This window comes from Salmo trutta, chromosome 24, assembly GCF_901001165.1.
Source record: "Salmo trutta chromosome 24, fSalTru1.1, whole genome shotgun sequence".
Lineage (NCBI taxonomy): Eukaryota > Metazoa > Chordata > Actinopteri > Salmoniformes > Salmonidae > Salmo > Salmo trutta.
In genome coordinates, this window is record NC_042980.1 from 23,729,297 (window position 1) to 23,743,232 (window position 13,936).

The 13,936-nt window shown below is 40.9% G+C and overlaps 1 protein-coding gene across 8 annotated transcripts in view; it reads left to right on the plus strand.

Moving 5' to 3' along the window:
* The window catches only part of lrp1bb (low density lipoprotein receptor-related protein 1Bb), a 441,142-nt gene that overhangs the window by 243,716 nt on the left and 183,490 nt on the right, over positions 1–13,936 (plus strand). For all 8 annotated transcript variants that reach the window (XR_003869151.1, XM_029711578.1, XM_029711581.1 and 5 more), the window contains 2 exons: positions 1,035–1,254; positions 1,489–1,678. Coding sequence is in view for 7 of the 8 variants with exons in the window: in XM_029711578.1 (XP_029567438.1) it covers positions 1,035–1,254; positions 1,489–1,678 (410 nt within the window). In the remaining variant the exon portion in view is untranslated. The remainder of the gene's footprint in view (positions 1–1,034; positions 1,255–1,488; positions 1,679–13,936) is intronic.

Here is a 13,936-nt window from a genome sequence, read left to right on the forward strand (position 1 = left end):
CCTCCAAACATAACGATGGTCATTATGGCCAAACAGTTCTATTTTTGTTTCATCAGACCAGAGGACTTTTCTCCATGTGCAGCTGCAAACTATAGTCTGGCTTTTTTATGGCGGTTTTGGAGCAGTGGCTTCTTCCTTGCTGAGTGGCCTTTCAGGTTATGTCAATATAGGACTCGTTTTACTGTGGATATAGATACTTTTGTACTTGTTTCCTCCAGCATCTTCACAAGGACCTTTGCTGTTGTTCTGGGATTGATTTGCACTTTTCGCACCAAAGTATGTTCATCTCTAGGAGACAGAACGTGTCTTCTTCCTGAGCGGTATGACGGCTGCGTGGTCTCATGGTGTTTATACTTGCGTACTATTGTTTGTACAGATGAACGTGGTACCTTCAGGCGTTTGGAAATTGCTCCCAAGGATGAACCAGACTTGTGGAGGTCTACACATTTTTTTCAGAGTTCTTGGCTGATTTATTTTTATTTTCCCATGATGTCAAGCAAAGAGGCACAGAGTTTGAAGGTGGGCCTTGAAATATATCCACAGGTACACCTCCAATTGACCTTTAATTATGTCAATTAGCCCATCAGAAGCTTCTAAAGCAATGACATCATTTTCTGGAATTTTCCAAACTGTTCAAAGGCACAGTCAACTGGAATTGTGACACAGTGAATTATAAGTGAAATAATCTGTCTGTAAACAATTGTTGGCAAAATGGCTTGTGTCATGCATAAAGTAGATGTCCTAACCTACTTGCCAAAACTGTAGTTTGTTGACAATAAATTTGTGGAGTGGTTGAAAAACGAGTTTTAATGACTCCAATCTAAGTGTATGTAAACTTCCGACTTCAACTGTAAATACATTTTTTTTTAATTCAGGCTGTACCACAACAAAATGTGGAATAAGTTAAGGGGTATGAATACTTTCTCAAGGCATTGTATGTTTGCAAAACAGATTTAGTCCCCGATTGGTATGGTTCATTGTTCGTTTTTATTGTTACTCAATTGTAAGAAATGTATTTTGTTTGTGTATTTCAGTTGGATGTACTGGACGGACTGGGAGGAAGATGAAGTCAATGACAGCATAGGAAGAATAGAAAAAGCGTGGATGGATGGATCTAACAGACGGATATTTGTCACGTCTAACATGCTGTGGCCCAACGGCCTCACCCTGGACCATGGGACCAGCACCATGTACTGGTGTGATGCCTACTACGATCACATAGAGAAGATTCACCTCAATGGCACTGGCAGACAGGTGAGTGGAGCTGGAGTCCAGGGGCAAAACTGTTTGAAATGATGTCATTACAGACAGATAATGACGTCATGTCAACCAGCTTTGCCTGCTGGGATGTCACCATTATAGTCTTCTAAAATTGCCATAGTTATCTCTGCCATTTCTGTGGTTTGCCTTCCCTCTACTCTCTCAGGTCTTTGAGTACTGGTGTACAGGTTGTGTTCTTTGATAACTGGTGTCTGATTTCTCATCCAGGTTGTGTACAACGGCAAACAGTTGAACCACCCGTTTGGAATTTCTCACTACCGGAACTCCATCTTCTGGACGGAGTACATGAACGCTTCTGTCTTCCAGCTGGATCTTACCTCTGGGGACGTTACTCTACTGAGAAGCGAGAGGCCTCCTCTCTTTGGCCTGCGTGTGTACGATGCTCAGAGTCAGCAAGGTTTGTCTGCTTTTACTTCCCCTTCTACCATCCCCAATAAATAAAGATTACCTTCAGAGAATGGAGTCTATGGATCTTGTATACCTATTCCTACAACTTAGCACAAAACCTCCCCTACCATCACTATGTAGTCTATGGTTAGCCCAGATGTGTAGCTTCATGCAACAAGTTATGAATGCTTATATACTGTATGTAACATTCAATGAAAGTCTTACCATGTACTGGTGTGATGCCTATCTACAGTACTATGGTATCTTAAATGTACAGTGCATTCCCCTACATTGATCATCCTTGAGATGTTTCTATAACTTGATTGGAGTCCACCTGTGGTAAATTCAATTAATTGGACATGATTTAAAAAGGCACACACCTGTCTGTATAAGGTTCCACAGTTGACAGTGCATGTCAGAGCAAAAACCAAGCCATGAGGTCGAAGGAATTGTCCGTAGAGCTCAGAGACAGGATTGTGTCGTGGCTCAGATCTGGGGAGGGGTACCAAAACATTTCTGCAACATTGAAGGTCCCCAAGAACACAGTGGCCTCCATCATTCTTAAATGGAAGAAGTTCTGGACCATCAAGACTCTTCCTAGAGCTGGCCACCCGGCCAAACTGAGCAATTGGGGGAGAAGGGCCTTGGTCAGGGAGGTGACCAAGAACCCGATGGTCATTCTGACAGAGCTCTAGAGTTCCTCTCTGGATATGGGAGAACATTCCAAAAGGACAACCATCTCTGCATTACTCCACCAATCAGGTCTTTATGGTAGATTGGACAGACGGAAGCCTCTCCTCAGTAAAAGGCACATGACAGCCCGCTTGGAGTTTGCCAAAAGGCGGCCCTAAGCACACAGCCAAGACAACGCAAGAGTGCCTTTGGGACAAGTCTCTGAATGTCCTTGAGTGGCCAAGCCAGAGCCCGGATTTGAACCTGATCGAACATCTCTGGAGAGACCTGAAAATAGGGTTTTAGGTTATTGTCCTCGTCAAACGTGAATTCATCTCCCCAGTGTCTGGTAGACAGCAGACTAAAGCAGGTTTCCCTCTAGGATTTTGAATGTGCTTAGCTCCATTCTGTTTCCTTTTTAATCCTGAAAAACTCCCCTGTCCATAACAATTACAAGCATACCCATAACATGATGCATCCACCACTATGCTTGAAAATATGGAGCATGGTACTCAGTAATGTGTTGAGTTGGATTTGTATTCAGGACATAAAGGTAATTGGTTTGCCACATTTTTTGCAGTATTACTTTAGTGCCTTGTTGCAAACAGGATGCGTGTTTTGGAACATTTGTATTCTGTACAGACTTTCTTCTTTTCACTCTGTCAATTAGATTAGTATTGTGGAGTATCTACAATGTTGTTGATCCGTTCTTGGTTTTCTCCTCTCACAGCCATTAAACTCTGTAACTGTTTTAAAGTCACCATTGGCCTCATGTTGAAATCCCTGAGCTGTTACCTTCCTCTCCGGCAACTGAGTTAGGAAGGACGCTTACATCTTTGTAGTGACTGGGTGTATTGATACACCATCCAAAGTGTCATTAATAATGTCACCATGCTCAAAGGCATATTAAATGTCTACTTCTTTTTTTACATTTTTTATCTTGGAAATTCTCCCTGGTCTTTTGGTTGGATCTGTGTCTGAAATTCACTGCTCAACTGAGGGACCTTACAGATACTTGTATGTGTGGGGTACAGAGATGAGGTAGTCATTAGAAAATCATGTTAAACACTATAATTGCACAGAGTCCATGCAACTTATTATGTGACTTGTTAACCCTTTGACTCGTATGAACACATGGGTGTGATCATTCTACAGCTGTCCCTGCAGTGTCCGCTCTAACCGGTGGGATTAGAACACTTATTTAGAACGTCCAGTTATGATTGGCGCAACAGTAAGAGTTTGAGCTGGCCACACTGTTTTTTCACAGAAACATTTTGCACAAGCAGTCTTTACAACATTATGTCCTTAGTGTGAGCAGTTTACTTTTGGATGCAATGTTCAGACAGTCACAGAAGTAGCAACACCATAACACAATTCTCATCCAAACCGGAATATTTTGACTACGTCAGTCCAAGCGCTAACTGAGGAAAGAATGACCTAACACAATTGGTCATATTTAGCTTACTCTCAGCTGACAGAAAACATCATATGAATTAGCTAATAGTGTTTACTATTTACAATTGATCACATCACGGGTGATCTCACCAGTGATCAAAATAATTGAGTAATACACTTTCAAAACATCTAAAGTAATTCGACATTTGGAAATTTGTGTGCGCCGGCATGTTTATTTTTTCTCGTCAACCAAAGATAAGAGGTTACAAGATGAGTTGGGTCTGTTTCTCCATCATTCACTTTCATCATTCACTTCCCTAAGTTTACTCGAAAGACGAGTGAACCATCCCTTCATCTCGTTTAGTTATAATATTTTTGAGCTGACAGATGTTTACGTGACAACCAGAATGCATTGCATGATATCAACAAACATGGCACCACACTGGCAAATATAGATGAAGTCGGAAGTTTACATACACCTTAGTCAAATACATTTGAACCAAGTTTTTCACAATTTCTGACATTTAATCCTAGTAAAAATGTCCTGTCTTCGGTCAGTTAGGATCACCACTTTATTGTAAGAATGTGAAGTGTCAGAATAATAGTAGAGAGAGAGATTTATTTCAGCTTTTATTTCTTTCATCACATTCTCAGTGGGTCAGAAGTTTACATACACTCAATTAGTATTTGGTGGCATTGTCTTTAAATTGTTTAACTTGGGTCAAACGTTTCGGGTAGCCTTCCACAAGCTTCCCATAATAAGTTGGATGAATTTTGGCCCGTTCCTGCTGACAGAGCTGGTGTAACTGAGTCAGGTTTGTAGGCCTCCTTTTTCGCACACGCTTTTTTAGTTCTGCTCACACGTTTTCTATAGGATTGAGGTCAGGGCTTTGTGATGGCCGATCCAATACCTTGACTTTGTTGTCCTTAAGCCATTTTGCCACAACTTTGGAAGAATGCTTGGGGTCATTGTCCATTTGGAAGACCCATTTGCGACCAAGCTTTAACTTCCTGACTGATATCTTGTGATGTTGCTTCAATATATCCACATAATTTTCCTCCTCACGATGCCATCTATTTTGTGAAGTGCACTCGTCCCTTTTGAAGCAAAGTACCCCCACAACATGATGCTGCCACCCCGTGCTTCACGGTTGGGATGGTGTTCTTCGGCTTACAAGCCTCCCCCTTTTTCCTCCAAACATAACGATGGTCATTATGGCTAAACAGTTCAATTTTTGTTTCATCAGACCAGAGGACATTTCTCCAAAAAGTATGATCTTTGTCCCCATGTGCAGTTGAAAACCGTTGTCTGGCTTTATTATGGCGGTTTTGGAGCAGTGGCCATGTAGTAAACACACACCACATAAAATAAAATCTATGTTTCTTTGTCACATGCACAGGATACAGAAGGTGTACGATGCCTTCAGAAAATATTCAGACCTCTTGACTTTTTTCACATTTTGTTAGTTTACAGCCTTATTCTAAAATTGATTAAATAGTTTTTCTTCCTCATCAATCTACACACAATACTCCTTAATGACAAAGCAAAAACAGGTTTTTAGAAATCTTTGCTAATTTATAAAACATTAAGAACTGAAATATTTATTTACGTACAGTTAAAGTCAGAAGTTTACATTCACTTAGGTTGGAGTCATTAAAACTCGTTTTTCAACCACTCCACAAATTTCTTGTTAACAAACTATAGTTTTGACAAGTCGGTTAGGACATCTACTTTGTGCATGACACAAGTAATTTTTCCAACAATTGTTTACAGACAAATTATTTCACTTATAATTCACTGTATCACAATTCCAGTGGGTCAGAAGTTAACATACACTAAGTTGACTGTGCCTTTAAACAGTTTGGAAAATTCCAGAAAATGATGTCATTGCTTTAGAAGCTTCTGATGGGCTAATTGACATCATTTGAGTCAATCGTTATGTTTGGAGGAAAAAGGGGGAGGCTTGCAAGCCAAAGAACACCATCCCAACTGTGAAGCACGGGGGTGGCAGCATCATGTTGTGGGGGTTCTTTGCTGCAGGAGGGACGGGTGCACTTCACAAAATAGACGGCATCATGAGGCAGGAAAATTATGTGGATATATTGAAGCAACATCTCAAGACATCAGTCAGGAAGTTAAAGCTTGGTCGCAAATGGATCTTCCAAATGTACAATGACCTCAAGCATACTTCCAAAGTTGTGGCAAAATGGCTAAAGGACAACAAGTCAAGGTATTGTAGTGGCCATCACAAAGCCCTGACATCAATCCCATAGAACATTTCTGGGCAGAAATGAAAAAGCATGTGTGAGCAAGGAGCCCTACTAACCTTACTCAGTTACACCAGCTCTGTCAGCAGGAATGGGCCAAAATTCACCCAACTTATTGTGGGAAGCTTGTGGAAGGCTACCCGAAATGTTTGACCCAAGTTAATTAAACAATTTAAAGGCAATGCTACCAAATACTAATTGAGTGTATGTAAACTTCTGACCCACTGGGCATGTGATGAAAGAAATAAAAGTTGAAATAAATCATTCTCTCTACTTTTATTCTGACATTTCACATTCTTAAAATAAAGTGGTGATCCTACCTGACCTAAAACAGGGAATTTTTACTAGGATTAAACGTCAGGAATTCTGAAAAAACAGAGTTTAAATGTATTTGGCTAAGGTGTATGTAAACTTCTGACTTCAACTTTAAGTAGTCAGACCCTTTACTCAGTACTTTGTTGAAACACTTTTGGAAGCGATTACAGCATCGAGTCTTCTTGGTTATGACGCTACAAGCTTGGCACACCTGTATTTGGGGAGTTTCTCCCATTCTTCTCTGAAAATCCTCTCAAACTCTTTCAGGTTTAATGGGGAGCATTGCTGCACAGCTATTTTCTGGTCTCTCCAGAGATGTTCGATCGGGTTCAAGTCCGGGCTCTGGCTAGGCCACTCAAGGACATTCATAAACTTGTCCCAGAGCAAATTCTACTTTGTCTTGGCTGTGTGCTTAGAGTTGTTGTCCCGTTGGAAGGCCAGTCTAAGGTTCTCTGCGCTCTGAAGCATGTTTTCGTCAAGGATCTCTCTGTACTTTGCTCCGTTCATATTTCCCTCAATCCAGACTAGTCTCCCAGTCCCTGTCACTGAAAAACATTCCCACAGCATGATGCTGCCACCTCCATGCTTCACCGTAGGAAGGGTGCCAGGTTTCCTTCAGACGTGACGCTTGGCATTTAGAGAAAGAGTTCAATCTTGGTTTCATCAGAGCAGAGAATCTTGTTTCTCATGGTCTGAGAGGCTTTAGATGCCTTTTGGCAAACTCCAACTGGGCTGTCATGTGCCTTTTACTGAGGAGTGGCTCCCGTCTGGCCACTCTACCATAAAGGCCTGATTGGTGGAGATGGTTGGTGCAGCACCTGATTGGTGCTGCAGAGATGGTTGTCCTTCTAGAAGGTTCTCCCATCTCCACAGAGGAACTCTGGAGCTCTGTCACAGTGACCATCGGGTCTTGGTCACCTACCTGACCAAGGCCCTTCTCCCCTAATTGCTCAGTTTGGCCAGGCGGCCAGCTCTAGCAAAAGTCTTGGTGGTTCCAAACTTCTTCCATTTAAGAATGATGGAGGTTACTGTATTCTTGAGGACCTTCGATGCTGCAGAAATGTGTTGGCATCCTTCCCCAGATCTGTGCCTCTACAGACAATTCCTTTGACCTCATGGCTTGGTTTTTGCTCTGACATGCACTGTCAACTGAGGGACCTTATATAAACAGGTGTGTGTCTTTCCAAACCATGTCCAATCAATTGAATTTACCGTAGGTGGACTCCAATCAAGTTGTTGAAACATCTCAAGGTTGATCAATGGAAACAGTATGTACCTGAGCTCAATTTCGAGTCTCATTGCAAAGGGTCTGAATACCTATGTAAATAAGTCGTTTCTGTTTTTTTTTTTATACATTTGCAAACATTTCTGAGAAACCTGTTTTAGCTTTGTCATGATGGGGTATTGTGTGTAGATTGTTGAGTATTTGTTTTTATTTAATCCATTTTAGAATATGGCTGTAACAAAAGGTGGAAAAATTCAAGGGGTCTGAATACTTTCCCTGTCAATGGTTGTGGTTACTTGCATAGTACTGTTGCAATATCGAAAACAGAAAGTTTCCAGATAAAAATATTTTATCAATATTTTATCAGTATTAGATGACACTTACACGAGACACTTGTGTAAATGCTATAACCCCCCCCCCCCCCCCCCCCCACCCAGCCACATCTAGCTAAGTGGATGGGTCACTATTGTCTAGACATGTACACATGTTCATGAAACACAATAGATGGCCGTAATCACGCCCAGACACACCTGGCTAATTTGATGGGTCATGTAATAATACAGCCGAAGTGGAGTCTTTTGTTTAGACATGTAGCTTGCTAAACAATGAACCGGTATGATCCCAACTCATACTCCTACCAACACAAACATTGTCATAGCTGTACATGAATCTGCAGGTAGCTAAAGTGAACAAACTAGGTTCAATGTTATCTAGCTAACATTAGGCTATAACTAGCAATGCAAATGGATTCTGATTCGAAAAATATTACTACACAGATAATACACGTAACATTAGCTAGTGAGCCAGTAAGCTAACGTTTGCTAGCTAACTAACAGTATGCTTTAACTTGCAATAAAAACCAACTAGGCTTGTAATTTAACCATTTTATTCATATTTGTGGATGCAATACAAGTTTGTTATTAAGGCACATGAAAGTTCACATGTTCAAGAAGGCATTTCTGTCAAAAAACACATTTTGATAAACAAATATTTACGTTCAAATGCCGCTCCTGTGAATTAGTGATATGCGACATACGCCTAGTTTCCTTCAACAAGTCACATAAACAGACAATTATAATGATAACGTAATAAGGCACTTACTTTGATAGTAACGCACACGTCCAGAGTTATTATTAGTAGTTAAGGCAATGCGAGCGCAAGCCGGAAAATGTGCCAGGGAGTAAAACGATAGTGCTTGGGCTCTCTCAAAGAGAGAAGTTTGTCCGGCTCAGTAACGCCTCAAACTTACATTGTCCGCAACAGTAAAATGGGCTAATTCTATGTGAATTAATGAGGCGAAACTGTTGTTAGAAAATAAAACTTGTTAGAAAATAATTTCAAATTGACAAGTTGAAACATAGCCTATAGATAATTAGCAGGCAGTGTGGGTTAACTGTTCTGTTACGTAACAATCACATTTTGGAACAGTGAATGCATTCTGACATCACGCTCGTAATGGGCGACCATTAGAGATAATTTGGAACTCACACGTGACAAGGTTTTAAGCTAATTTTGACTCCTGAATTTATTTAGGCTTGCCATAACAAAGGGGTGACTTACTGACTCAAGACATTTCAGCTTTTCATTATTAATTAATTGGTAACATTTTTTAAAAACATAAGGCTACTTTGACATTATGGGGTATTTTGTGTAGGCCAATGACAAAAGAAAAATCTAAATGTAATCCATTTTAAATTCAGCCCATAACACATCAAAATGTGGAAGAAGTCAAGGGCTATAAATACTTTCTGAATATACTGTAGCTGTTAGCATAATGAAAACAGTATAGTCTATCGTAGGAGTGACATTTCATGGCTTGCGTAAAATGTTGCATAAATTGACAGTGGCAGCATTTTTACTTTGAATTCTACTCTATGGAAATGAAAGACTGACTCAACATAGTGCTGCCTGCTGTCTGTGTGGTGGATGATGATATGTTCCTGTTGTGGGTAGATTCATAGATAGAAGAAGAGAGAGATGCATGATGCACTTGGTTGATGGTGCAGAACTGTACATTTACATTTTAGTCATTTAGCAGACGCTCTTATCCAGAGCGACTTACAGTAGTGAATGCATACATTTAATACATTTTATACATCTTTTTTTCGTACTGGCCCCCCGTGGGAATCGAACCCACAACCCTGGCGGTGCAAACACCTTGCTCTACCAACTGAGCCACACGGGACCACCTGGCCTCACAGCCAGGTGGCCATTCTGCCGACCTAGGTGAGACAAAAAAAATGACCACCCTCCTATACCCCCACAAAACTAGAATAGTCTAAAATACTTATTTTCCAGATTTTGAAGTTAGGCTCATTTTAGGTTCTGAAAAGTGAAAATACTTATTTTCCGGACGTTGAAACTTACAACTTTCCTTAAGAACAAAAATGTACCAGATTTTAACGTCTTTGGTTGAAAATACATATTTTCCAGACTTTGAAATCAGGTTAATGTTCGGTTCTGAATGAAAGTTGAAAGGACGTAATTTACAGACACTGAAAATATGTATTTTTTGGGAATTGATTATATGGCTGAATATCAACTGCACATGATATCACAATAATATTTTTTTTCACCATTTAATATATGAAAGAGGAGCTAACTGAATATTGCAACATAGAATATTTATCCCTTTATCTGGCACACCAATAAATAAATATCATATAAAGTATTTTTCAGAAAAATATGTGTATTTAGCCTTAATATAGGCATAAATGAATTGTCTTTATTTGCATACATTTAAATGTGATAGACAACTCATCACAAACATCTCATCTCAACCGGCTGGTTGAGTTGCCCAATTAGGGTAAACAAATTTTGTATTGGAATTTGCATAGACTTTTTAAATCATAAAAAATATATACATTAATTAACATGAATGTCTGCTTCAGTTACTGATAATGGAAGGCAAGCCTAGTTAAATGAGGACTGATATGAAATATGAATAAAATATGATACATTTGTGTGTCAAAATATGAATTTTCAAATACATGTAAATGAATGTGTTTACTGTTTATATTTCTTATAAACTGGGTGGTTTGAGCCCAGAATTCTGATTGTCTGACAGCCATGGTATATCAGACCGTATACCAAGGGTAAGACTAAACATTTATTTTTACTGCTCAAACTACTTTGGTAACCAGCTTATATTAAAGCAATAAGGCACCTCAGAGATTTGTGGTATATGGCCAATATTGATTTATTTATTTCACCTTTATTTAACCAGGTAGGCAAGTTGAGAACAAGTTCTCATTTACAACTGCAACCTGGCCAAGATAAAGCAAAGCAGTTCGACACATATAACAACACAGAGTTACACATGGAGTAAAACAAACATACAGTCAGACACAGTAGAAAAATAAGTCTATATACAATGTGAGCAAATGATGTGAGATAATTGAGGTAAAGGCAATAAATAGGCCATGGTGGCGAAGTAAATACAATATAGCAATTAAAACACTGGAATGGGAGATTTGACAGTAGATGAGTGTGCAAAGTAGAAATACTGGGGTGCAAAGGATATACCACAGCTGTTTCCAGGCACTATGTGTTGGGTTGTGTTTAAGAACAGCCCTTAGCCGTGGTATATTGGCCATATACCACACCCCCTCGGGCCTTAATGCTTAATTATACCATGGCGTTGTTGAATAGTCATTTCTGATTGGCTTGAAGGGAATTCTAGAGCGTGCATTATTTCCCTATAATGCACAGTATATCAGCACGGTAGAATTCAATAGCTAGAGTTCATTCTTACATGTTCTATGTTTGAGCTGCTTTTGAACGCAAAAGTTGAATTGAAAACATTATTGGTATTGTTGAATTCGATTTTCGAAATAGCAAGCTAAGACTGATGGTTTATTTAGCCAAACTGGCAAGTCTGTTTGTTTGGTTACCAAGGCAACAACTGTAACTATCTAGTAATCTTGCTAGCTACTTCAGTGGATGTTGAACATATTTCTCCTTGCAAATTAACACATATCCAGTGGCAAATGTGTTACATTTTAGCCATGGTATAGGGATAATCAACTCGGGGCTCTATGCATTCTCGAAAATAATGCACCTCCGTGGAAGGTTAGTCCCACTCCGCTAGCGCACACACCTTCCACGTCGTTCATTATTTTCCATTGAACGCATAGCCTCTTGTCCTATTTGCACAGACAAAAAAAATCACATAACAATATTTATCCATTGTTCATAATAGCTAGCTTTGACAAAATTGCATTACTTTAATCGGCAACTCAACCGCCAGGTTGAGCATATTTTTCAAGAGTTCCTAAAATTATAAAATAATAACATTTTCATTATTTTATCATTCCAAAATTATGTTTTAGCGGTCAACAACATTTTACAGAGTTGTAATTTCCTATTTTACACACAATTAGTAGTGAAAATGTGTGATTAAGGAGGTTCAGTTTTGCTAACGTTCACTTCCTGGTTTTCAATCATCTTTGAATGTTTCTTTATTTTATTTGTATTTGTAGTAACTTGACAAGGAATGCCCACACGCATTTCGATATTACTTTCCTTTACTTTCAACCCAAACCTAAAGGTGTATTGCCAGGTACAAACGGTACAAATATAACAGAACTATATAGCCCACTCAGCCGGTGGTAGAATCACATTGCACAGAACTCACTCTTGGTGATGACATCATCAAAGGGGAAAGGTCAAGGTTAATGCCAATAATAACCATGTAATTATTTATATAGTGTCCACACTATAACACTTCTCCCCCCTCAATTTAAATCCACCCCCTGTAAGGAAAACATAAGGTTAACAAGTAAACCACATTAGTGTTTTCTTCTCTTTACTACACCACACTGTAGAACTTCTGCTGGTGTTACGGTAAATGTAACCAAAACAACAACAATAAAATGACAGTCCTTATTTCTTTTCAACTAGGTCTGCTGCTCCAAACAAACACTAACACCACGAGTCTCTCAGTCTCAACTACAGAGTTAGTTTTTCAGGAGGCTTGTGACTACGCTGTGATCTGCGCAGTACTCCTGGTGTGCTACGAGACACAGGTAAGGCGTGTCCCAGTGGAGCTGGGTCTGAGGGCACAGGAGCGGGTTGGGTGTTTGTGAGAGAATGTCCATCACCCTCTGCTGGAACCACTGAATGCCCCTGTTCCTCAGATGCTGTTTCCTGTGGGATTTCAACTTGTATACTACCACCCACAGCTGTTCCGTCTGAAAACATGGTCTTGTCTTTGTCATAGCGCAGGCGGAGATGGTCCTGGTGTCTGCGCATGACTCGACCATCAGTCAGTTTGACCACAAAGGAGACGGGACCACTCTGACTCAGAATGATACCTGGCAACCAGCGTTGGCTGCTTGTGAAGTTGCGGATGTAGACAGTGTCATTGGGTTTTAACTGTCTCTCCCTTGCGTGGTGGTCATGTCTCTCTTTTTGTTTCTCCTGCTTCCGTTCCACTCGTGCTCTGATGTTCGGACGCAGTAGATCCAGGTGAGCTTTTGGCCTTCTGCCCATTAACATCACCGCTGGAGCCTGTCCTGTTGTTGTTTGTGGCGTGATGCGGTACTGGAACAAGAACCGAGAGAGCTTAGTAGTGATGGTTCCCCCAGTCATCCTTTTGAGCCCCTCTTTCAGTGTCTGCACAGCCCGCTCCGCTAAGCCGTTTGAGGCCGGGTGAAACGGGGCGCTGCGGACATGGCGGATCCCGTTTCTCCGCATGAATTCTTGGAACAAATCACAGGTAAACGTTGTTGCGTTGTCGGACACCAGAGAGTCCGGCAGACCATGGGTTGAAAACACCTGCCGAAGCTTTTCGATGGTTGTGGTCGCTGTGATGTTGCTCATGATGTGCGCCTCCAGCCACTTGGAGTGTGCGTCCACCATGACAAGGAACATGTGACCCATGAAAGGGCCTGCAAAATCTATATGCAGCCTAGACCATGGGTGGTCAGGCCACTCCCACAGATGTAGTGGCGCGGGCGGCGCCATCTTCTGGTTGATCTGGCACTCAGAACATGATTTAACTTTGTCTTCTACCTCCTGATCCATGTTAGGCCACCAGATGTAAGATCTGGCTAAACTTTTCATCCGGGAGGCACCCGGGTGAGCCTCATGGACCTCATCCATGACTTGTGCACGGCCAGGGGGTGGAACAACCACTCTGGACCCCCAGAGTATGCAGCCATCCTGCACACTCAGCTCCGTTTTGCGCTTTGCGTAAGGTCCTAGTCCATCATCCTCTATGACAGGAGGCCAACCCTGCATCAGGAATCTTTTCACTTGGGACAGGATAGGATCCCGGTCTGTCCACTGTTTGATCTGATTGGCATTCACAGGTGAGTTTGACAATCTCTCCATTAGGAAAATTGTCTCGGGAGGCACCACAGTTGTGGCAGGCATCTCTGGTAGCGGGAG